The sequence below is a fragment of the Capsicum annuum genome, chromosome 7 (genome assembly GCF_002878395.1).
Source record: "Capsicum annuum cultivar UCD-10X-F1 chromosome 7, UCD10Xv1.1, whole genome shotgun sequence".
NCBI classification, from domain to species: domain Eukaryota; kingdom Viridiplantae; phylum Streptophyta; class Magnoliopsida; order Solanales; family Solanaceae; genus Capsicum; species Capsicum annuum.
The window spans coordinates 204,489,770-204,515,184 of NC_061117.1; the positions used below are offsets into that span (position 1 = coordinate 204,489,770).

The following is a 25,415-nucleotide window of genomic DNA, read 5'->3' on the forward strand; positions in this document are numbered from 1 at the left end:
ATTATGTCTTGAAGAATGACTTGAAAATAAGTAATTAATGTTAAGAATAAAATATGAAAAAGAGATATCTATTGATATATTAAAGTAAAAGTGAAAATTTAATTTTGACATAATGAATAAATAAAAATAAATGAAATGATTTTATTGCATCATGCTCCCTCCATCTACTTTTATTTGCTCTATATTAAAAATTGATGGCCAAATAGATAGCATTTCTCAATATTAAATGACTCATAATAATTAAGATTGATACTATAATAAGATTATCGTCCCATTTATTGCTTTTTAAGAAATAAGCACGATAAATAAACATGGAGAGAAGAAGTGTCATTTTTAATTTGGAGTCAAATCTACAAGCACAAGTCGAAGACAAATGTTATTCCCCGTAAAATGCAAAGTGCATTTTTGGTTTTAATATATCTAATATGCCTTGCAAAAATCATGCATCCCAAAGTCCCCACACATTTGCAGCCTTTTTTAGGGTTTCATTTATCGATACTGCCAATTCAAAAGGGAAAAAGGTAGTTTTTCCATCCAAGGGGTGAATGTAGTAGCGTGTTGATCGATCGATTCGATTAATTCAATAACAGATATCAACAAAATAGTAACATTCTTCTGATTAGATTTTTCAGTTAAGTCAATTTTTAGTAAAGTCCTATTATGTAGCATGAATCCACACCAAAAGAAAAATATTACATGTAAAAGCAACGAAGGGGACCTTTATAAGGTTGTTTGGGTCAAGATACACAGTGCCCAGGCCGTCAATTCGGGGTTAACTTAAAAGTTGTACTTAGCTGCAAGCCGGTAAAATTCGCAAATAGACCCCTTTCAGCCTATGTAATTGAAAAAAAAAACCATAGTCGTGGAGTTTCAAATTCTACAAGAGACTGAAAAATGGCTATTTTGAGACACAGGACCGAAAAATGACCACTAAACGCTATTTCTTACTACCACGTATGCCACTATATAAGAGAGTCAGAGATCACGATCCTCTTACTTAGCAAACCAAGAAAAGATGAAAACAAATGAAGACCCCAAAAAGGTTACGTCCATTTAGATTTAGCAATTGAAAACCCTGAACTTTAGTTTTTACCTACTATTGTGAGCTAGTCTCCTCAAGGTCTGTTTCATCAAGTGCCTTATACTTGTGATTTCCAACTTCAACATACTTATTCAAACTCCTCTCAACTCCTTCTGAGAAGAGACCTCGCACCCTAAGTAAATCTTTAAGCTCTTCTTCACCTTGAGTATCTCCTTTTGATTGCAAGTACTTCACACAGGAAGCCAAACAGTGGAAGTGTGGCTTCCACCCCGGCTTACTAGCCAAGATTGCTTTCTTCATCGTCTCCACTGCCTTCTTCATGTCATTTTGTACACAATAACCGAGTGCCAGACGACTCCATGTGCTCCCATTTGGATGCTTTCCACTCTCCACGAGTTTCTCTATGATTGATCTCGCCTTTTCCATATGACCCTTTTTGCAGTAAGCACTTATTAGCAAGTTCGGAATTCGAATATCAAAGCGTACCTTGCTTGCTTCCCAGTCAGCAAATATCTTCTCTGCACCGTCAAGATCATCCAACTTTTCTAGGCCCCTTATCATACAAAGATAACTTGAATTGTTATACTTAACTATTCTCTTATATTTTTCCCATATACGATAGAGATCATCTTTCTTTCCCATACTAGTATAGAGAGTAATAAGCATGTCAATAGCAAGTCTTGCTTTTCTCCCCTTGAGTAGATGTTCGCATTTCTTCAATGAGTCATGAGCCTTTTCTGTATCACCAGCTTTCAGGTAACCCTTGGCAGCAACTGTGTAAGGACTCCAACTAATCAGCAGAGGATCAGCTTCCATTTTCATTAGAACCTTCTCCATCTCCGTAACATCGGGAGCAGATGCATATGCATTTAAGAGGATATTGTAGGAAATCAAATTACCAGAAACTCCATTGTCTTCCATCTCTAGCAAAAGTGACTGCACCTTCTCAACATATCCCAATTTAGCATAAAGGGTCATCATAACATTGTAAGCCACTGTGCCAGCATAACCCAGCTCCTTCAGCTTTTGCATGGTATCTTCTGCTTTTTTTAAGATGTTTGCATCAGCATAGCAGTTCAAGAGAGCGCCATATACCTGGAAGGTTCTTAAATCATCTGGAATGCTACTGAAATATGACTCTGCGGCTTTCAGACCATGGGCTTTTGATACTAAATCCAGTTCGACTGCAAAATCTCTAGGCAATAAATCAAAATCCTTGGACTTCTTAATCCACTCATACATCTGTGATTTTATAAGAAGCAGAAATTGAAATTTTATAAGCCCACTCTTAATTTGCGCTTAAAGCCCCAATAGACCTTAAGACTTTCTTGCGCTTTTTGCTTTTGATAACACTCGGTAAAGGGAAAAAAAGAAAAGTCGTGTTGAATGGAGGGATAATAATTTGGTTCATGTATAGTTTCAAGATCCACTTCCAGACCTGGTTGACTAGCAAATTCACCCGTTACGCCAATATATGTAGGAAAATAGAGATATCACACTACAGGAAAAAAGAATCTGCTTATGCATAGAGAATAATATATATATTTCTGTTGACAGGTTTAAAACATAATAACCTTAAATTCCCAACTCTTTACTTCCCATAAAAGAAATATCAAGAGACAACTGTTAAGTTTTTTTGTAGTAACACACTTTACTAACAAACTTATATACACATATTTTACCCTTTAATTCTATGGCATGTCGACAATTTAAATGGGATAATCTTACCGAGGTTTCAATTAGGGATGGCAATGGGGCAGTGCAGGTTTTAGGCTATGTGGGGCGGCACGGGTTTTAGACTATGTGGGTGCGGGGTGGGTTTAAGTAAGGTTTTTTTTTAAAATGATACGATGCGGTGCGGGTTGCGAGTATATGCGGGTTTAAACTAAAACAAAGTTAAAAATTAGTATATTCTCGTGAATCTACCTAAAATTATATGTATTCTTCACATAAAATTTTATGATACTTAAAACAACATGTATAACACTACAAATAAACAATTTTATAACTTTTTAAATTTCTTTATTCATCTTAATGAAAATTTGATATTTGATCTGTAATTAATCTGAGATCGGTGCTTAACTCTGAAGCTATACACAGAGTATCCAGAAGTAGAAGAAGAAGAAGAACAGAAGAAGAAGAAGTTTAGGAAGAGTAAAATGTGAGAGTTTTCTGTGTATTCAACTTGTGATCATCAAGAGTACATTGTTAGTTATATATAGGAGAATCAGCTTAATCCTATTTCTAACTACTTCAACTAGCCGTTAACAATGAGTAACTAGCTGTTTCAAGAAAAACGTTATAACAGAATTCAACTTTCCCAGATGTAACAAACTCTTCTAGACTCTTCCTCAACTTGTGATTTTCCTTTGTACTCAACACTCCCCCTCAAGCTAGGAAGGTGAAAAGACGTCACACATTCCTAGCTTGTGATTTAGATGCACTTGTTGAGCCTTAGTGAGACCTTTGGTTAACATATCTGCAGGCTGATCTTATGTAGCAATGTAGTTTGTAGTGATCATCCCTTGGCTTATCTTTTCTCTTATGAAAAAACAATCAATGTCAATGTGTTTAGTTCCTTTATGATAAACTGATTTGGTAGCTATTTGAATAGCTGATTTGCTGTCACTGAACACCTCAACTGGCAGTTTTACTTCCATTCCAATCTCCTTTAGTAATCCTAATATCCAAACCAGCTCAACTGCTTGTTTCTTTGAATTCCAGCATACAACTGACTTCCCAATCTTTACAAAGTATCCAGCTATTGAGCTATTGATCTCCTAATTTGAGGACATGATGCCCAATCTGCATCACAATAAGCACTCACCTGATCACTTGGTTCACTAGATAGTAACACACCCTGACCAGGTTGATTTTTAACATATCTTACAACTCAGCATCCATATGAGACTTCTTTGGTTCTTGTAAAAACTGACTTGGTGTCTGTACACTAAATGCAATATCAAGTCTAGTCATGGTCAAGTTTTTTATATGCACCTTGATCTGCAGGAGGGTCATCAATAGGTTGTAACTGTTTGATATGATCATCAAATTGTTTTGAAGTCAGTTTGACATTATAGTCCATAAGAGTGACAATTGGTTTAGCTGCTTTTAGAGTGTACTTCCTCTGGTGCATTAGTATCCCTTTGCTTGACCTTGCAAATTCTATGCCAAGGAAGAACCTTAACTCACCTAGATTTTTCATTTTGAAGCTCTGTTGTAGAATAACCTTTGCATCTTCTATCAGTTTCAAGCCATCACCAATGATTAGCATGTCATCAACATACACAAGCACCAAAGTAATTCCTTCCGATGTCCTTCTTATACATAGAGATGGATCATATTGGCTTTGAACAAACTCGGACCTCAGAAGTTGTTGATAGCTTTGTGTTCCATTGTTTAGGTGATTGCTTTAGGCCATATAGGGATTTGGTTAGTCTGCATACTGAATTCTCCCCCCTGACTGGCAAATCCCTGAGGCAATTCCATGTATACTTCATCAGTGAGGTCACCATTTAGAAATAGATTATAGACATCTATTTGATGGATAAATAAGTTTTTCTTTGCAGCAGTAGCAAGAACAGTTCTTACTGTTTTCATCTTCACAACATGTGAGAATGTGTCTTTGTAATCAATCCCTTCTCTTTGTCCATAACTCTTTGCTACAAGTCTAGCTTTAAACCTCTCAATTTCACTTGAAGCCTCATATTTCACCTTATATATCCACCTGCAACCAATAGCGTTCTTTCCTTTAGGCAAGGGAACAATCTCCCAAGTGTGATTGGAATTCAAGGCGTCTATTTCATTCTTCATTGCTTCCACCTATCTAGAATCTTTGCACGCCTCAAAGTAGCTTGTAGGTTCAGTAATACATAAAGTTTTCAACACATAGCTCTTATAGGACTGAGACAATTTATCATATGACACATGCTTAGCAAGAGCAAGAGGTACCACCTTCTTTGTGTTTTTAGAAACAAAGTCATTCATCCATACTGGTGACTTTCCTTCTCTAGTTGACTTCCTTTGATCCTGAGATGCAGAAGGTTGAGTTACAGCTTGTGTAGTAGTAGGAACACAATGCAGTTGTTATTTTTGCTAAATAACCCCTTGACTTTTATCTGATCTTCTTTGATATACCTTGGTTATGGACTGTCTAGGAGTAGGCACACTAGCTTGTAGTTGCTCTTGCTGGTTATCTGAGTTAGGAACCTCTTGAGATGAGACATTTATAGGAACCTGCAGAGGTGTCATAGCATCACTTGCTACTGGATATTGTTCTTCTAATAGGAACACGTGATAGGGAGTCTAGTCATAAGTTGTTTCAAGCTTGAAAGGGAACACATTCTCCCTGAATGACACATCCCTACTAACAAAAAAAATATTAGTAGATATGTCATACAAGACATATCCCTTCTTAGAACTAGAATAGCCCATCAAAACAATTGCTCTTGACCTTGGCATGAGCTTGTCAGACTCATCTAATACCTTAGCATAACAAAGACACCCAATTACTCTCAAGTGCTCACAGGATGGCTTAGTACCATACAACTTCTCATAGGGAGTGTAATAGGCAATACTTGAGCTAGGCAACCTGTTTATGAGATAAACAACAGCTAGAACACAGTATCCCCAAAACTTAACAGGTATTGTTGCTTGAAACCTCAAGGCTTTTGTAACCTCCAAGATATGTCTGTGTTTTCTTTCAGCCACACCATTCTGTTGAGGTGAATAAGCACATGAGGTCTGATGTACAATACCTTTTTTTGCAAACAAACTACTGCATAATGAGTTCACAAATTCAGTTCCATTGCCAGTTCTAATCATTCTCACAATTTTGTCAAATTTAGTCTTAACATACTCAAGAAACTGTTGTATCTGAATGTACACATCTGATTGAAGTTTCAATAAGAACAACCAAGTGAATCTGGAACAATCATCAACCATTGTTAAGAAATATCTGTTACCATTCATAGTTGGAACCTTATAAGGACCCCATAAATCCATATGTATGAGATCAAAGCAACATGCAGACTGAGTATTACTGGTAGGAAAAGGAATTTTGGTTTGCTTGACACAAGGAAAGACAGTGCACTTCTTTACTCTATCTTCTACTACATGAGAATTATTAGGAAGTAATTTTTGAAGTATGTTAGAAGAAGCATGTCCAAATCTTCTATGCCACAAATCAACCTCAACTTGAACCTTATCCTCATCATATTAAGTAGAGACTTTTGTTGTTCCTGCAACCTTCTTTTCTTGAGAATTCAATAAGAGATACAGGCCTCCATCAAGCTTACCAATCCCCCTCACCTTTCCAGTACAGAGATTCTGGAAAACACAGAAATCAGGGAAGAAATTCACTGAGCATTTCCATTCCTTAGTCAGTTAAGACACTGAAAGCAAAACTATACAAATTGATGATGGTTTATCATCATCAGAACAAAGATCAGTCTAGGTCGAGATGAATGGAAAAACATTCATGTTTTTTCTCTTTCAAGAGATTCTATCTCGGAATCGTGCCTTGAGGGAGGATGCTGCCAATCCTACCGAGGACGCCCTAGATTCCTATTGAGATTATTTGTGCACTACGACCTAAGATTGAGCTCGACTGCACGTAAACTGAGGAATATAACACATTTGTAATGCCATTTTCAGCTGACAAACAACTAGATCCCGCATGTGTAACCTCAGTCATATCACCATTAGGTAAAAACACCTTCCTTGGTTTATCTAGTTGTGTTATTGACTCATCCATGACCATTAGTAAGTCTAACTTCCCAACCATGTGATTTGAGGCTCCAGTGTCAATTATCCAATTTTTTGACTCATATGAGGCTAGAATACAATATTACTTGCATTTGCAGCATTTGTTGTCACAGTAAAAGTGTTAGCAAAACTGTTTTTGTTGATCATCTTCAAGATTTAATCATATTGTTCCTTAGTAAAAGTTGTTGTCCCCATCTGGCCTAGTTGATCCAGTTGTAGCTCAGAATCTGCTTGATGATTTCCATCATTAAACCAGTTGCTTTGGACAGATCTTGAATGAGAGCCTTGCCTTGTAGTTACTTCTGCAGTGTCTTGAGAATCAGTAGTCACTTTGTATGTTGCATTAGCTCCTTCAGCCCTGAACTTCTTTTTGAAATTGTGATCTTGAGGACATCCAACTAATTTCCAACAGTTCTCTTTAGTGTGGCCTTTTAGCTTACAAAAATCACACTGCAGATTGTAGATTTTCTTGAACTTTTGTATCCCATTTCTTGTAAACATAGCTAAGTCAAGATTTCTACCAAGACTTGCAGGTCCAAACCCTAGCACACCTGCATACGTAGCTACAACTTTGTGACTTTCATCACTAATTATCATGGCATATGCTTGATTGACAGTAGGCAAGGGAGTCATAAGTAATATTTGGCTTCTAGCTTGTGTATATGTTTCATTAAGCCCCATAAAAAACTGAAAAAACTTCAGTTTTTGGAGATGCAAGACAAACTCTTTTTCACACTCCCACCCAGGAGCAGGCACAAGTGCCTCAAATTCCTCCCATAAGTCTTTCAATTTCAAGAAATAGCAGGACGCTTGAGAAAATGTTGCAATTTCCCTGTGCAGATTGAACGTTCTAGCACCATCCACTTTGCTGAACCTTTCAAACAACTCATTCAACACAACACTTGCAACTGATGCATACATGATTCCTAAGTTGCTCGGACTCTTCAAAAATGTCTAAGGGTGCATGTCGGATCCTCCAAAAATAGTGTATTTTTGAAGGATCCGACACGGGTGCGGCATCATTTTTGGAGAGTCCGAGCAACTTAGCATGATTCCACCTAATAACTCTTTAGATACAGAGTTCATAATCCATGATAACAAAACATCATTCACTCTTTCCCAGTGATCCAGTTCAGAAGAAAAATTTTCTTTAGTGCAAGAACCATCAACCAGTCCTAACTTATTCCTTCCAAACAGGGCTATATGCATAGATCAAAACTAGATAGAGAAATTTTCCACACCTGTCAACTGGAAAGAGATGATCTGTATACCGCTAACATTCGAGGGACTGCGGAAGAAGGGATGATTGTGATCCAGTGCAGTTACAGCTCCTGCACTTCTGGTTGATCCACCACCAATTTCTATACCACTAATATCATTTGTCATGACTTTGAACCTTCAAATCTTGACCCAAGAACTCCTTCAAGAATCTGAGAAATCCAGAATTGTGATTGAACATTGTTTTCAACTACAAAATCGATTTATGCAACTAGTTTAATCTAGCGTGCTATGACTCTGATACCATGTAATTAATCTGAGATCAGTGCTTAACTCTAAAGCTATGCACAGAGTATCCAGAAGTAGAAGAATAGAAGAAGAAGTTTAGAAAGAGTATCAGCTAATCCTATTTCTAACTACTTCAACTAGCCGTTAACAATGAGTAACTAATTGTTTCAAGAAAACAGTTACAATAGAATTTTAACTTTGCCAGATGTAACAAACTCTTCTAGACTCTTCCTCAGCTTGTGATTTTCCTTTGTACTCAACATGATTATTACTTGTACATGTGATAGTTTTCTAACAATTTCTTAGTGAAGAGTGATATAATAGAAATTGGTTGTTACTATTTCCTAGTATTGAAAATATTATGGTTTTCAATGGAGTTACAAGTTTTTTTAAAAAGAAAAAAAACAAAAATGTGGGGTGGTGCGGGTATACGCGGGTATGAGTATGGGATGGGTTTATGCGGGTTTAAAGGTGATGCGGGGCGGTTTTAAAATTCGCAGGTTTAGAAAAAACCCGCACCACACTGCACCATTGCCACCCCAAGTTTCAATGCAATATGCCTATAAGCCAAAAAATAGTATCTCAACACAAATATTCATTGAATTTACCAAAAGTATCGTACAATCTTTCATGTTTGGTAAGTTTTAATAAGTGTAGTAGTTGGGGCAAGGCATGCTCATGCATTCTCAAGTGGGCATCTTGGATAACACACATTTCTATGTTTGTTGCAACAAAACTTGTAACTATAATTGAAATAGGACCATGTTTTGAAGAATAACAACAACATACCCGATGTATTACCACAAAGTACGGTCAGGAGAGGTAGAGTGTATGCAGACATTATCTCTACCTCAAAGGTGAGGTAAAGAGGTCCTTTCCAATTGACCCTCGGCTCAATACAAAAATATTCTAGAGCAAGATGTAAATTAAATACAAGAGACAATAGATAATAAAAAACACTAGATAGTACCGGAACAGTACTATAACAAAATAATACTACAATCGAACCACATGAAACAATAGATATCACCAAATATCAAAGAACAAGAAACATAGAACTATGACTACTAGTAAGGGTAACAAGACAATGCACTCCTACCTTCTGCCTAATTCGCGTCCTCCACACCTTACTATCTAAGGTCATTGTCCTCAATAAACCGCAACTGCCCCATGTCCTGTCTAATCACCTCTCCGCATTACTTCTTCGATCTACTTCTACCGTTCCTAAATCCATCCATAAACAACCTCTCACAACTTCGCACTAGGGCATCCGTGCTCGTCACATGCCCAAATCATCTCAACCTCACTTCGCGCAACTTTTTTTCCACCAAAGTCACTCACACCTTGTCTCAAATATCCTTATTTTTAATCCTGTCTCTCCTAGTAAATCCACACATCTATTGCCACATCCTCATCTGTGCCACCTTGACCTTCTAATGTACAAGTTCTTGACTGGCCAACACCCAGCCTAAGCTGGTCAAACCACCACTATATCGAACTTGCCTTCAAGGTATCATATTTAGAAAGATATATGGGACGAAAATTTGCTCATTTTGATCCTCTTGTTGACCAAGCAAGGTCGCACTGAGACTGAGAACACCAATAATGTGGGCAGAAAATATGAAAATTCAGACGAAAACCCAATAACTGGTAATAAAGGGACAATTTTTGTTTTCATTTCACTTAACATAAGTCAACTCTCTTTAGTACTCTCAGCTCAGCACCATATATATATATATATATATATATATATATTTTTAGAATACCTCTGCTGGTTCCTACTCTTTAGGCCAATAACTATGAAGACCGAGCAAGTCATTCTTTTTAATATCAAGAATATATTAGTGCAGAATTGCTTATAATACAACAGAAGCGAATGATTATTATGTCGATATCAACTGTTGGAATTAAACCAGTTAACCATAGAAGGACAAGTCAGAAATCAAGATTATCTAATACACTAACAGATGCAATTTTTCAGCAACGAACTGAAATGAACTGGAGTAGAATGGATGAATCAAGGATCTACATAGCTGGTTGTCTGGTTGCAATTGATTTTGGAGTGACACATAATTTTTTGATTGATTGATTGATAGTTTTTCGGCTAAAGTGCTTCATAGAGATATGGAACACTCCACTCTTAGCTGTTAGTCTTAATATCATCACCACAACAAATTTATCATCAAATTATACATGAAAGCAACATTCTCTACCCAATCCCCCTACCCTATCCCATCCTAAATTTCTATCCTCAAAGAGAAGGATTAAAAGGGGTTTTACAACTCTAGTCATCCTCCTAAAGAAGGTAATAAAAGACAAGTCTCTACATCCCTATAACCATAGTTACAAACAATCACATCCGAAGTCCAAATAGTACTACATCAACAAATCAATGGTAATGCAAATTATTGCTGTACAATAAACTTCACCTAAGTAAGATTCACATTACAGCATCTTCCATCTTAAGCCTCGGATTAAGGAGAAAGTTCAATGAAGGTTGACAACCAACATGAAAATAGTCAAACTATAATGAGTTCTATGGATTCTTGGATATTTGGGATCGAAGCAAATTGATAGAAGGTAGTCCAACAACGAGGCGGGTTAACCAGAACATTACACTGCTAATGCTATATTGTGATTAACGATGGTTCAGTCCATATACAGTCCCCCCCAACCCCATTTACGATAATAGGACCATGAGATTGTTCTTAGCCTCTTTTGTGCTTAAGAGGCTAAACAAAAACCCAAAAGGGAAACCCTTTTTAATCTTTTAGGGATTCGAAGAGGTTGAAGCAATTCGGTTACCTTTCCTAAAAAGAAAAGAGATTTTCTGCATACCCCTATTAATATTATCTTTCAATGAAATTCTATCAGATGAGCCAGAACAACAGACCAAATTCAAAGCCGGCATTTGACCATATATTATGAAAATTTATCGTCAAATATCCGTTTGACCATGAAATTTGATCAGATTATCTTCAAATATTTTCAACTTCGCTAGGTTTTGGGAGAAATTTCACTTAGGAAAATTTTAGTAGCTCAGTTGGTTGGCTACCTAGACTTTCACCTCGATGGCGATAGTTCAATTCCTCACCTTATAATTCCCTCCCTCATTTCCCCTTCCCTTATCCCCAATTTTTTTTAAAAGGACGAAATTTCACTTGGACTTACAAAACTTCAAATTATTTTCCGAGTAAAATGCATTTCCAAACACAACTGCAAGTTCCAAAAATCACATCTTTAAAAGAAAATAAATCAAAGTTTGAAGTTTTAACTTCAAAAATCTATTGTCAAATTGAAACAAAAGACTCCCCCTTGCCCCCCACCCCCACCCCTCACCCACACACACACACACAAAGAAGCTCATATCAAGTACTACTATCATTTTTCACAAATTAATCATTAACATTATCTAAAATAAATAATCAAGATTTCACAAGTAAGAAAAAAAAGACCTGAAGAGCATGATTGTAGCGGCGGTAAGCTCTAAGTTGTTTCATTATAATCTGGAAGTCTTCATACTTAATGGGATTATCTTCGTTAACCCATTTATCCAATATTGGTATTATGGATTCCTTAGAGCGTGACAAATACAATAGCCTATTGTGCAAAGCAGCAGCAGCACCACCTTTTGCAGAAGAGGTTAAGGTGTTGGCAGCTTCACCATTTTTATTAGTCAAGAATAAGGAGTCTAGGGTTTGTTCAGATTTTGTACAATATGGAGAAATCCTAAGAAAACAATTGCTCAATTTCCACCATGATTTCACACTTTGTTCAACAAGTTTCACCATTCTCTACCAGAGATGTGAAGTAATGGCTCACTCCACTCCTTCACTCTTTTACTCTTCACTCTTCACTCTTCACTCTTAATAACCCTTTTGTACTGTTGCTTTTTCCCCTAAATAATTTTTTATTTTATTCGAAAAGTCAGTTTTATTTGAAAACAGTAGTATTTTAAAACTAGGCTCCAAGTGGTGGGATGTAAGTGGAACTTAATTTTTAATATTTTATAAATTAATAAAATTACATAAAATCATAAAAGTTCAAAAAAATAAGTGGAAATATACATAAAATTATTTCATCTAAATGTTAATCACATTCAATAATTGATCAAGAAAATTATCCAAATCGTTTATTTCAAAAGATTAGTTAGACTTTGTAAAAAAAAAAAAAATTGAATAGAAATTTATAACTTAACTTATAAAAAGAAATCGAAAGAAAGAACCTACAATTAGAGACATCGAATTTGAGCAAATGATGAAAAATAATGTATTTTTACTTTGTAGTCTATATAATCCCTCGTTGCATCCGGTGAAAGACAAAGAGAAAAAGAAAAATTAAAGCTAAGAATAAAAACATTTAGATTTTAAGCATTTTAACTTCTTAAAATTTAATAAAATATTAAATTTTATAGTTTTTTGCTATTCATTTAAATACTTATTTAGGAAAATTAATTGGGATAGTTTTTCTGGCTTACTCAAGAGAATTTAAAAAGTAGCAACATATTTTAAAAATAAATTTAATAATTTATTATGTGTATTAAAAATAAATATTCATGACGAGATAAGGTAGATAGTCTTGGGTTCTGCCAGACTTTTTAAGTGGTGCCCGGGAACCATAAAGGGTCGGTGTATAAGATTAATGCAAAATATAGTGTATTAATAATGTTTGTATTAATAATACTTGTATTAGTTATATTTGTATTACTTCTTATACATTGTTTGGTTTGATGTATAAGAAATAATACATCTTACATAATTTCTATAAAGGAAATATTTGTTTACAAAAATACCCTTCTTTGATTTTGTACATTTTTTTGCAATAAATTTTTTTTTGATATCTCAAATATAATTAGTATTGTTGAACTAGTATACAGAGTTTCGGATTAATTGCAAGACCTTCGTCTTTGCGCATGAAATATTCTGCCAACGGATTAACATAGTGAAAACAAAAATAAAATATAATTGTGAAATGTTTTGAAAAGATTCACTATTGTAAATTAAAATGACAGAAAAAAAAATGGGGAAATATTTTGAGAGAAAAATATAAGCCGTAAAGTTAAGAAATAGTCTTAATTTTTTTTATATCTTTTTAAAGACCCTTGAAGCAAAATAAAAATATGTTACAATTATTTAAATCAATTATTCATTGTTGTAGATTAAAATAGTGAAAAAAAATTGTGAAATGTTTTGAAAAGATTCACTATTGCAAATTAAAATGGCGGGGAAAAAAATGGTGAAATATTTTGAGAGAAAAATTGAGGGGTATTAAGGTCATTTAATAAGTTAATGCATGTATTAAAGATTTTGTATTACTAATACATAGAAAATGGGTGGTATTAGTAATACACACCTTAATACATACTAGAGTGTATAACTAATGCTTGCATTAGTTATACATTGACTAAGAATTATACCAAATAAGGTATTTATAATACACATTAATTAATACATGTATTATTTTTATCAATACACTCTACCAAACGACCCTGAGTGTTGATGGTCAATTATTGGTCATCCTCAAGGGCTATAATGGAAGATTATCGATATTTATTGAAAGTGATCATTGTTAGGGAGAATTTCAGAAATAGCAACTCTGTGGTCTTAATTATAACTTTTATAGCAACAGTTTCATAATTACGAAAAATAGCAAATTGTATTTGTATTTAAGTAAAATGTTGCTATATAAATACATATACAAATATATATGTATTACTCATAAATACATATGCACAACTGAAAAATACATATTCTTCTATTACTATGAAGTAGGTAAAATATTGCTATTTTTGCTATAATTTATAATTTTGAAAAAATATTGCTATCTATTGTAATTATAGTCTTAAGGATGCTAGTTTCAGTAATTTTTCCTTAAATTTATTCTCCTTGTTGACTTAAGTCATGTACTCCCTCCGTTTCAAAATAGTTGATCCTTTTTGACTTAATACTTCTCTTAAAAAAATATTTATTAGGTGTTTATTTTACCAAATTAGTCTTATTCATTATACTTTGAAAATATAAATTTGAGTAAATATACTTTGTTTAGTCATTTAATGTTGAGAATAGTATTGGAAGAACACAACAAATTACTCTTAATTTCATCAAAAGAGACAAGTTCGAACAAATATTTTTAGAAAGAGGATCAACTAAAACGAAACGGAGGGAGTAGCTTTTAAATGTTAATAAGAAATTTATTTAGTTCACCAATATACCAAAAACTAAAGAGCGCTAATTAATGATAAGAGGATTGTACAATAAGATAAGCATGATGGTCAATCTTTTTCAAATGGCTAAATACATATACAAGCCTCTCAACTATTCGACTTTTTTCGTATAGGTACCTCAATTAGAGCAGGTACCTATTGAACCCTTTACTCCTTCATAAAACATTTCAATTGAACACAATTACTGATGTGGCGTTGACATGGCGTGGCATGTGTAATACACTCTCCAGTAGGAGAGTGAGAGACGATAATTCATAAAAAAAAAAATTAAACATAAAAAATTCAACCAATTAAAAAAAGACATATTAAAGAATTAAAAGAAAAAAGAAAGCATCATCTTCTCCATAACTCTACCATTTTCCATTATTTTTACATCCAAAAAATAGCATCATCTTCTTCTCCATAACTCACTATTTTCCACTTTTTCTACAATTCTCAAAGCAAACATGTGAAAGATTCTTCCGTGATGTTTATCCGAAAATCCACTCTCAAAAATCTCCACTTGTAAATAGCTCCCTCACACCTCCATATTTTTTTTATTTTTTTTGGTGAACCACAATCTGACCGACTTCAACATTAATCAAGACAAATGTAATCCAAATCCATGGTCTTAGAGAAGCAACAATAGTTTGTTACCATCTATCAACATTCAATGTAAACTGAAATTGCAAATCAGGTTAACAGGAAATAACATACTCATTGGTAGCAAGAATTTTTGACTTGTAATTCGGAATCCTATAGAGGCCAAGAAAAAAAACAGGAAAAAAGCCTCACACCTCCATATCTTACATTCAATAAAGAAACCAACACATCAAAGAGCACCATGAAGAACAACACACCAAGGAAGCTAATACTAGCAACCTTCTTAGTTTTCACCTCACTCTTCTTTTTCTCCACTTTCTTGCTACTTTTTGGCACGGGCGCTGCTGCCTGAGATTTCCATTTCGAAATCAGAATCGATTCTTCCTCAACATTATTACAATTATCACTTAACAAAAAAGTAGTCGACTTTTGAATTTTACTTGTGTTATTCGAATCTTCACGACACTTTTTCCTCTTCAATATCGAGCTACATTTACTTATACCAGCATTAATACACCCAACTTTAAATTTGTGTTAAAAAACAACACCTTTCAACGAATTTTTATTTGAATTTGGAGAAGAATGTATCGATTTATTTGAATCAGATTGATAATTCAGCCCTTCTGAGAATTTGAATTGTTCAAAAAGAAATGTTGCCATATTTTTTTCTTGTCTGCTCAAAAATGAAGAAAGTAAGTTTGGAAGGGAAGAGGGAGGGGGGAGGAGAGAGGGAGGGAAGATCGGGGTAGGTTGAGTTTGTTTTGGGGGAGGGGTATTAATGATTTTGTTTAACAAAAATTTAGATTTAATTATATTAGAAATTTATTTTTATAATTATTTTAAATTAAAATGTCACGTGTAGTCATTTAATTCGTCACTTTACCACATCATCAGCGTGTGTATTACACGCATTTTACATTTTTTGTCACGTTAATAAATTGGGCTCAATTGAAAGCATTTGTGAAGGAGCAAATGATTCAATAGGTACCTAACTTAATTGAGGTGCCTATATGGGAAAAGTAAAATAGTTTAGGGGCATGCATATGTATTCCGTCTTTTCAAATATATAATATGAACTACTGAATTTGTCTACGCTTCACACAATAATAAAAGATGGTAAAATATCAATAATTTTGATGGTATAATCGATTTCATAACGGGAAATCATTTAGTCAGTAGTTAGCAGATTTTCAACAAAGTCATAAGTTACTATTTAAAATGAAAAAAAAATTATAAACTTAAACAATTAGAAATTCATATAAAACACAAAATAAAGAAACTTAATAAAGAGAACAAAAAATAAAATAATGCAACATCATTCTTATGACCTTAACCATTAGAAATAGAAAGAAAAAATATGAAATCAATGAACAATCTTCTCAGCTCTTGTCTCATTCACTCCCACAAGTTGATCACCATTCAATAATTTTCATCTTATTCTTTGAGTCAAAATAAAGCATGAATATAATAAGTATCGAAAGCATAACAACTTATAAGACTGATGATCATTTATACAGAGTCTTACAATGTCTCAATTTATAGGACTACAATGTGAATATCAATAATGTCATAAATAAAAATATAATTATTTTAGAGGTTATGATAATAAAAAATTGCGGCAGCAATGACAATAAAGACTATTATAATTTACATTAAAGAAATGTAAAGATATGACTTTTAGTTTGTCAAAGTTACATGTTTAATATAATGACCAATTTTTTTTTAACATAGCACATTAATGAAGAAAAAATTGAGAAAAACTTTAAAAGAAGAGAAAAGGATAATTGTATTTCCTGGCGGAAGAGAGTTGTGATGTAAAAGTTAGAGGAGATAATGTAATGTTTTTGACTAAATAATTTCCTTACTCTAGATAATTGTGTCGATCATTTATCAGTGTGGATGATCATTTAATGCAAATCGAGTACTTTCTCCGTCTCAAATTATTCGTTCCAAATTTTATTATTTGATGTTCCATTTTACTTGTCTTTTTTCATTAATCAAGACAAGACAATTTTTTTTTTCAAGTTTTACCCTTTGCATTAATTACTTTTTCTTCAAATTAAATTATAAGAATTATTTAATAGGGGTACTCTGATAAAATAGGCATGCTATTAATTATTTTTCTTAATTAATGTGTCATTTCAATTTGAGATGGATAATTTGAGACGGAGGAAGCATTTTAGATGTGGCTCCATTATAATCCGCATATTCATTGAGAGAAGGATAATTGTCTTTCCTGGGGAAAGAGAGTTGTGATATAAAAGTTAGAAGAGATAATGTAAGGCTTTTGACTAAATAATTTTCTTACTCTAGATAATTGTGTCAATTATTTATCGGTGTGAATGATCATTTAATGAAAATCAAGTATTTTAGATGTGGCTCCATTATAATTTGCATATTCATAAGTTATTTAAGGAATTCGCTTTTATAAAATTACAAATTAACTTGTATTCTAAATATGAACTCAAATTTTATTTTTACACACACACACAAAAAAAAATTAAAAGATACAACAAAAAGAAGAAGATAAATCAAAAATATGTGTTACCTCTTTTATTATTGCAAGAAAATTTTAGATTTAGATATTTCAAGTCGAACCGTGAGATTATCTTAACAAAATCAATTTTTTTCTCAAATCAAATAACTTTGTCGATTTATTGAACGCACAAACATACCAAAATAAAAGTCAAATGTGAAGAACTTGAAAGTTGATAGCGGCTTTTCAATTCTATATAAGTATTTCAGCTATTTCAAAATACTTGACCCCTTTGCACTTGGCACCCCTTAGATGTCAGTAATTGAAGGTGTATTCTTAGTATTTTACTCTTATACTCTAATAACTAAGTTATATTTATGAAGCAGAAATCAAGAAGTATTTAACTGATGGCATGAACTCTTTAATACATTAATAAATATGGCGGTTCATATTCACTTAAAATCCAATATAGAATTAACTATCTAGAGTAGTTCACTTCGTATTCCACTCCAATACATAATAGAATATCTCTATATTCACTTAATACTCCTACTACTCATTCTCATCGATTTAATTTTTTATCAAGATGCATATTTTAATAAAATTACCAAAAATTAGAAAGAGGGAGTATATTTTGGCGAGTCTTTAACTATAGATATGTCTTTGATATTTTTCTCCATCTATCAAATACTATGCACATATATTAGAATTTAGAGGGCGAGAAAAAAGACAGTAGTAAATACCCTATGTTTAATGACTCTGGTTGTGTGCTTACTTTCACTATTTTACATGGAGGTGTTATTATTATGAAAATCAAATAATTTCTTTTGTGAGTATAATTTTTTAAAAAATATTTTTGACCTGTATATATTTTCTTGTATCTTTCAAGTACAAAATTTTACTTAAAATATTTGAAAAATTATACCAGGACACACATATATATATAAAGAAAAAAGAATTGGTCGAATCCAATAGGAGCGGACATGTAGACACAAACATTCAAACTAACACATGAGTGCAAATAATATTTTCATTCTCACTATTTTTAATGTCTAAGAAACGGGAGTATCATGTCACCAAAAATTTAAACGTTTACCTGTATTTTGTTGAACGTTTCATCCTTCACTTCATGATGTTAATTTAGCTGAGCATTGTGGAAAAATTGTGTTCCTGAAATTCCAGAAAATAAATGTTGAAATAAGGGGTTAATTAAAAAAGAAAGAAGGAATGAAGTTTTTTTTTTTCTCTTCAAATCGGGTTAATTGGATTAGAGGAGTTGCAATATAAGCATTTAAATTTCAAGAGTTGTCATAATAATATGAAACGGTTAGTGATCCAACGTGCGGAGAATGAAAGATGACATTTTTCTTATTAAACCTTACGTTGATTATAGGAGAGGAAAATTGATTAACAAAAATAATTAGACAATAAAAAATTTTAAAAAATGGAGAAAAAGGAAAAATGCAAATAGAGGACATTGAGAAGTACCACATCAGCAGACTCTAATATTTCCTTTATTATTATATATAGATTTTGGCAATGTGGTTGGACTCTCATATCAATTCGAATCAATCATCCTTTCTACGGAGGTAAATCTTTACCGGCTAAACAAGAGGATAACAAGTTTCAAATTCTTGTTTTTGTAGGTTCTATACAGTCTATAATACAATTAAACTTTTAAATATCATGAAATTTAAGGCTAGAAAAAGTTTTAGTGAAGCATTTACGGAGTGCATTTTTTTTAAATTTTAGTAGGGGGACCGAGTTAGGTTAGTGATTTGTTAATTTTATGGAGAAAGTCATGAATCGTGACATACTATCTACAACTCAAATTAGTTCTACCTACACTTTTCTTTTTCGCTTTTTCTTTTAGTATCAAATCATTTTAAGGATTTCAAATATCAACAGCTGATTCTAAAGACCTTTATTATTTTTTCCCTTCTATAAATTAAGGAAATTAAATAATCTTAATCGACTAAGGAGGTCGATTATCGACAATAGACATTAGATTAAGTAGATTAATATACCTGCTGCTTAACTATTGTGGATTGTTTTTTCACGAAGGAGGTTGATTAGCGATCATGAATTGATAAATGAACAACAAGGTGGTTGATTATCAACCTACTTGAAGAAGGTTGATTTATCCACTATAGGTGATCGCGAAGGTAATTTATAATCGACCACAAAAAGGGTCGACTATTGACAATAAGCAGATAGATAATTGACTGGTAACGTGATTGATTGTCCGCCGAAAAAAATGGATGATTATTGACAATATGTTGATAATTGACCAAAATTGATTATCGACCATGAAAGATGTCAGTAAACAACCAATAAAGAAAGTCGGTTATAAATAGTAGGTTGATATTCATCAAGTTGATCAATCACCAATCGATTTTTAATCGAAACAATAGGAGAAGAAAATTAGACATCTTTTTAATTCTTTAACGTAATAACTGTATCATCCACTTAATCGAAAAACATATTCCCAATTGACAACTTATAAGGGGTATTTCAATCTACTCACCTTGTTTTCTTATTTCAGAGCCAGCAATTTCATATGAGGTTTTTGAGTTATTTTTTATCCTTTTTCACTCTTAGTCACTGCACTTTCTCACGATTTGGCTAGTTGGAACTAAAAAAAAAAAAAAGCTTGATGCACTAAAACTCCCGTTATATGAGGATTCAGGGAAAGGGATACTTAGAACTTGGAAATGAAATAAAAGTCCTAGAATTGGAGCTTCAACAGATGGCTGTTCAATTTTACCGTGTAACTTACATAAATCCCTGAATCTTTAAGTGATATTACAAAAAATCTCGACTATTTTGTTAATTACATTTTATCCCGATCTTTTGAAATGGTGATACATATAAAAAAGTGATATATTTGAAACTAACAAGATATTTATTTAAGAAAATTAATTGATTCTCTTTTATTCATTGTATTCTTTTATTTAAGGAAGGATATCTAATTTTTCTTTTTTTCTTTTTAGATTTAATTTAGGCGTTTTAATTATGTTTCTCTTTTTTCATTTTAATTATGAAAGATATGTTTTTCTGGGTCTTTTTTCTCCTTTTTCGTCTTGAGATTTAGTCTGTTTTTTTAAATTTAATTTTAATTATGTTTCAATTCTGCTTTAGTCTTTTTTTAAAAAATTATTATTAATTTTGTTTCCTACAATGCCTACAAAATTACATTTCATTAATAAAATATGAATTGCCCAATAATTGTATCTACCATATGAATCACCATATATATATATCACCCATTAATATATGAATCACCCAATAATTGAAATAAATAATTGTATCTACCATATGAATTACCATAATACCATATATATGAATTACCCAATAATTGAAATAAATAATTACATCTATCATATGAATCAACATAATACCATATATATGAATCACCAATAATTGAAATAAATAATTATATCTACCATATGAATCACCATAATACTATATATATCACCCATTAATATCATATGAATCACCTAATAATTGAAATAAATAATTATATCTACCATATGAATCACCATAATACAATATGTATCACCCGCTAAAATCATACAAAATGTATTTGTCGTATGAATCACCATAATACCCATATAATGATAATATATTTATCATTCATATGAATATCATTAAAAGAATAAACATGTATGAATAACTAAATGAATTTATATATGTATCAATATTTTTTTTTTTAAAAAAATGAGAGAGATTTTAGGAGAGGAAAAAAAAAGTTGCATGCATTAATGGAGGAGCAGAAACTAAGAAGAAAGATGATTTAAGCATTAATGGAAGAGAAAAAAATAAGGAAGGAAGATGATTTAATTATTGATAATTAGGGAGATATTTTAGGAAAGAAAATCTTAAATGAGTTAATGGTGGTGTAAAAATAGGACGTGGGGCTTCATGTATATATCAAGAGTAGAGTTGAAAAATGAGATTTTATGTAAATTTTAAAAAATAAGAAATATTAGGTAATATAATCTCTTATGTATAAGATTTGTATAATTTATCCTAAATTTTATTGTTGCAACGTTTTGACTACAACGAAACCAATATATTTAGATCTAGATTTGTTAACTAACAACAGGAACCTGAGAAAAATTGACAGCATAGGGTCCATCTCCTTAAAACCTCCCTAGTTTAATAATCTATCCATTTTTATTTGTTTGTCTTACTTTTATTTTTAATGGGTGTTTGAATTAACTTATTTTTAATTGCTTTTAGCTTTTAATCACTTTTTTAGTTTTACCGGTGTTTGACAAACTAGAAAAATGCTTTTAAGCACTTATTTTTAAGTCAAAATAAGTGGTATAAGCCACAAGCCAAAAATATTCTAGTTAAAACGAGACAAATAATTTCAAACACATGGAGTATATCTTGCTCTAGATTTGTTAGCTTACAAAAGGGACTTGAAGAAAATTGACAACAAAGAGGGTCCATCTCCTTAAAATATTAAAATGCCGTGCCAACTAAAAAGACTATTTGACTAATGCATGTCCCTAGAAGTCATCTGCTCATGTCCAAAAAAAGAAACAGTATTTTAGTCTCTGCTTGTTCTGTCTATATGAACGCGTTAGTTGTTAAAGATGATAAAATAATAAGTAGTTAATTAAAAGCAACAGATATCTAGTGGTTAGATTTTCAGATTTCATTTGATCTTGACGTATTTTTTTCAATATTCTGAAGATGAGTGTCGTTGAAAAATTCATTCAACAGCTTGTTGTCTTTGATATTTTTGTTATGCTGTCAGTCAACTGTGTTGTTGTGTTCAGTTCACGAGTTGGTGATGAGAATGTCAAGTGCCTCCATACAGAGAAAGAAGCTCTTCTTACATTCAAAAGGGAGCTGTTGGACGTGGATGGACGACTTTCTTCTTGGGGAAATGAAGGATTTAGTCAAGATTGTTGCTCATGGAGAGGTGTCAGTTGTGACAATCAAACTGGTAATGTCATTGGACTCGATCTTCGAGGCCCTTCCGGTCCCAATGCATCCGTTGCCATCGCGCCATTGACAGGTAAGATAAGTCCTGCCTTGCAAGAATTGAAGCAACTGAAGTATTTGGATATTAGTTACAACCGAATTTCAGGAGGCATACCCGACTTTTTTGCTTCTTTGAGTAAGTTGGAATACCTCAACTTATCTTGTGTTGGTGATGAATTTACAACAATTCCTATCAATCTTGGCAATCTTTCTAGCTTAAACACTCTTGATTTGAGCTATAATGGTTTCCTATCAGTGAATAACCTCGAGTGGATTTTGCATCTTCGTCAATTGAGATACCTTGCTATAGGTTATGTTAATAATCTGAATAATTCTGTGTATACCTGGCTGTTTAACTTGAGCAATCTGACTCACCTTGATCTCTCTGGTAATGCTTTATATGGTTCATTTCCTGATGCTTTTTGGAATATGAAATCCCTACAACACCTTGATCTGTCTCGGAATGCACTTGGAGGTGGCTTCCCTAGATGCCTTGGTAGCAGTAGTAATTTGAAGTTGTTCCGACTGTCAGCTAACAATCTAGACGGGCAGCTACCTGAGATAATGAGAAACTTGTCATGCGTGTCAGGTTCTCTGGAGTACCTGAACCTAGAAGAGAATCACATTGGTGGTTCACTAACTGATAATGTAGCAAACTTTGCATCTTTGAGAGAGCTGAGGCTCGGACGTAATAAGTTGAATGAATACTTCCCCGGAGTTGTTGGAAAACTTCCAAGTCTTGTTATATTGGATTTATCTTGGAACAGAATAGAGGGATCAGTCCCTGATCTTTCTCTATTATCGTCGTTGAGGGAACTATATCTTTCCCATAATCAGTTAACTGGCTTAACAGAGAGTTTTGGACGCCTTTCCAAACTTGAGAAGCTGTACCTTGACTTCAATCAGCTTGAAGGCACAATATCTGCAGCTCATCTGTTCAACCTCTCTCAATTACGTGAGTTGGACCTCTCGTATAATGCTCAACTACATATTCGTGTCAGTTCAGATTGGATCCCCCCTTTTCAACTGGATCTCATTCGTTTTGCCCACTGCAAGTTGGGTCCTGAATTCCCAAACTGGCTGCTGAATCAGAAAAATATTTCTGAGCTTGATTTTTCAGCCTCTGGAATTTTGGGCGACGTTCCTAGTTGGTTCTGGGATCAGTTGCCTCGAGTGAGCTTCTTAAACCTTTCTTACAATGATATTGCAGGAAATATACCAGATCTCTCGAACAAAATGAGTGATCTTCTTTGCATAGATTTGGCTACAAACAAATTCAGCGGTCCAGTACCGCAAATTCCTACTGGTGTTGTAACAATTGATCTCTCCAGTAATATGTTTTCTGGTACCATCTCCTTCATTTGTGACAATTTTGATTACTTGGGATATCTTGACCTCTCAGATAACAGGCTGTCTGGAGAGCTTCCTCAATGCTGGACGCTTAGAACTATAGTGCATCTTAATTTAGGGAACAATAACTTTTTCGGGAAGATTCCTAATTCAATAGGCTCATTGCAGACAATGGGAATGCTGCACCTTCAAAATAATCATTTGTCAGGAGAACTACCTCGGTCCCTGGCAAACTGCAAAAAGTTGAGGGTTATAGACGTTGGGTCTAACAATTTGTCTGGTAAAATTCCAGCATGGATTGGGAATAACATATCTGATATCATTATTATTATCTTAAGATCCAACAGGTTTAGTGGAAGCATACCTTCAAGCATATGCCAGTTAACGAAACTTCAAATCTTGGACTTATCTGACAATAAGATATCTGGGACCATACCAAAATGTATCAACAACCTGGCTGCAATGACTGAAGAAGAGAGCATAATGCAACAAATCAAGAGTTGGTATTTTCAGGTCAACGATGAAGGTGATGTCACAATAAATGCCTCATATGATGAGACGGCAGTTTTGACGTGGAAGGGAAGACAATTTGAATACAGCAGCATACTTGGTATGGTGAAGAGCATTGATCTTTCAAGCAACAACTTGGTTGGAGAAATCCCTATTGAAATTACATCTCTTGTTGGGTTGCATGGTTTGAACCTGTCGAGGAACAATTTAACCGGCAACATCCCTCTGAGGATTGGTCAAATGAGGGCACTAAATTTCCTAGACTTGAACAGAAATGATCTTACAGGAGAAATTCCTGCTGGCCTTTCACAGTTAAGTCACCTGGGAGTCTTGAACTTGTCATATAACAACTTGTCTGGCCGAATCCCTTTAGGCGAACAATTACTGACTTTCGATAACAGATCCTACATCGGGAATGATGGGCTTTGTGGCCGTCCACTAACAGAAGCTTGCTCTCTGGAGGAACTGCCTCAAGATCCATCGTTGATTGATGAGGACGAGTTTATAACTGAAGAATTTTACATCAGTATGGGAATCAGCTTTCTTTCTGCATTTTTGGTAGTCTCAGCTCTGATCTTAAATAAAAGGTGGACTTATGGACCACTCAGATACTTGGAAGTCAATAATGTAACATCACACAGCGCAATCTTGAGTTCCTGACACTTTGCACTTGCCTGGATTTTATTCCACGAGCATTGTACACCACAGGAATCAGAAAAAACTCAGATGTTTATACTGTACAAGCTGTTTTCTCTAACCTTTGTAGACTGTTTCAATTTTGTTTAACGCTAATAAATTGTAGGTGAGTCTTTTTATCCAATGAACTATTCATTTTAGGTAGCACCATAGATCATCTAAGTGCAAACAAGAGCAAATCTCATCCTCTGCCGCCCATTGTTAGTTGAGGGCATAGAGGAAATCTAGGATTTTGACCTAGTTGTACTTCATTTGCTTCGAAT

General features: G+C 33.5%; 2 protein-coding genes and 1 long non-coding RNA gene across 4 annotated transcripts; 1 reads left to right on the forward strand and 2 right to left on the reverse strand.

Moving 5' to 3' along the window:
- Positions 1-810: 810 nt before the first annotated feature.
- Positions 811-12,204, reverse strand: LOC107855032 (pentatricopeptide repeat-containing protein At2g20710, mitochondrial). Of its 2 annotated transcripts, none has more exons than XM_016700015.2 (2): positions 11,770-12,204; positions 811-2,284 (listed from the first exon to the last, which is right to left on the reverse strand). In XM_016700015.2, exons 1-2 carry the CDS (start codon positions 12,103-12,105, stop codon positions 1,097-1,099), a joined length of 1,524 nt encoding a protein of 507 aa, XP_016555501.1. In that variant the 5' UTR covers positions 12,106-12,204; the 3' UTR covers positions 811-1,096. The 2 variants fall into 2 exon arrangements, with proteins under 2 accessions (XP_016555501.1, XP_016555502.1); XM_016700016.2 differs by lacking the exon at positions 11,770-12,204 and adding an exon at positions 8,050-8,236 and having other exon boundaries at positions 811-2,226.
- Positions 12,205-14,875: 2,671 nt separating this feature from the next.
- Positions 14,876-19,761, reverse strand: LOC107855019. Its single transcript, XR_001670153.2, has 3 exons — positions 19,623-19,761; positions 18,692-18,765; positions 14,876-15,467 (listed from the first exon to the last, which is right to left on the reverse strand). It is a non-coding gene; the product is annotated as an uncharacterized LOC107855019 (long non-coding RNA).
- Positions 19,762-22,302: 2,541 nt separating this feature from the next.
- LOC107855043 (receptor-like protein EIX1) lies at positions 22,303-25,116 on the forward strand. Its single transcript, XM_016700033.2, has one exon. The coding sequence runs from the start codon at positions 22,303-22,305 to the stop codon at positions 25,114-25,116; it is 2,814 nt and encodes a 937-aa protein (XP_016555519.2).
- The last annotated feature ends 299 nt before the right edge of the window (positions 25,117-25,415 follow it).

Excerpts from the sequence above, each read along its gene's own strand:
- LOC107855032 (XM_016700015.2), bottom strand. The coding sequence starts at position 12,105 with ATGGTGAAACTTGTTGAACAAAGTGTGAAATCATGGTGGAAATTGAGC. Across the intron at positions 2,285-11,769 it reads GCTACAATCATGCTCTTCAG|ATGTATGAGTGGATTAAGAA; the intron begins GTCTTTTTTTTC and ends ATAAAATCACAG.
- LOC107855043 (XM_016700033.2), top strand. The coding sequence starts at position 22,303 with ATGAGTGTCGTTGAAAAATTCATTCAACAGCTTGTTGTCTTTGATATT.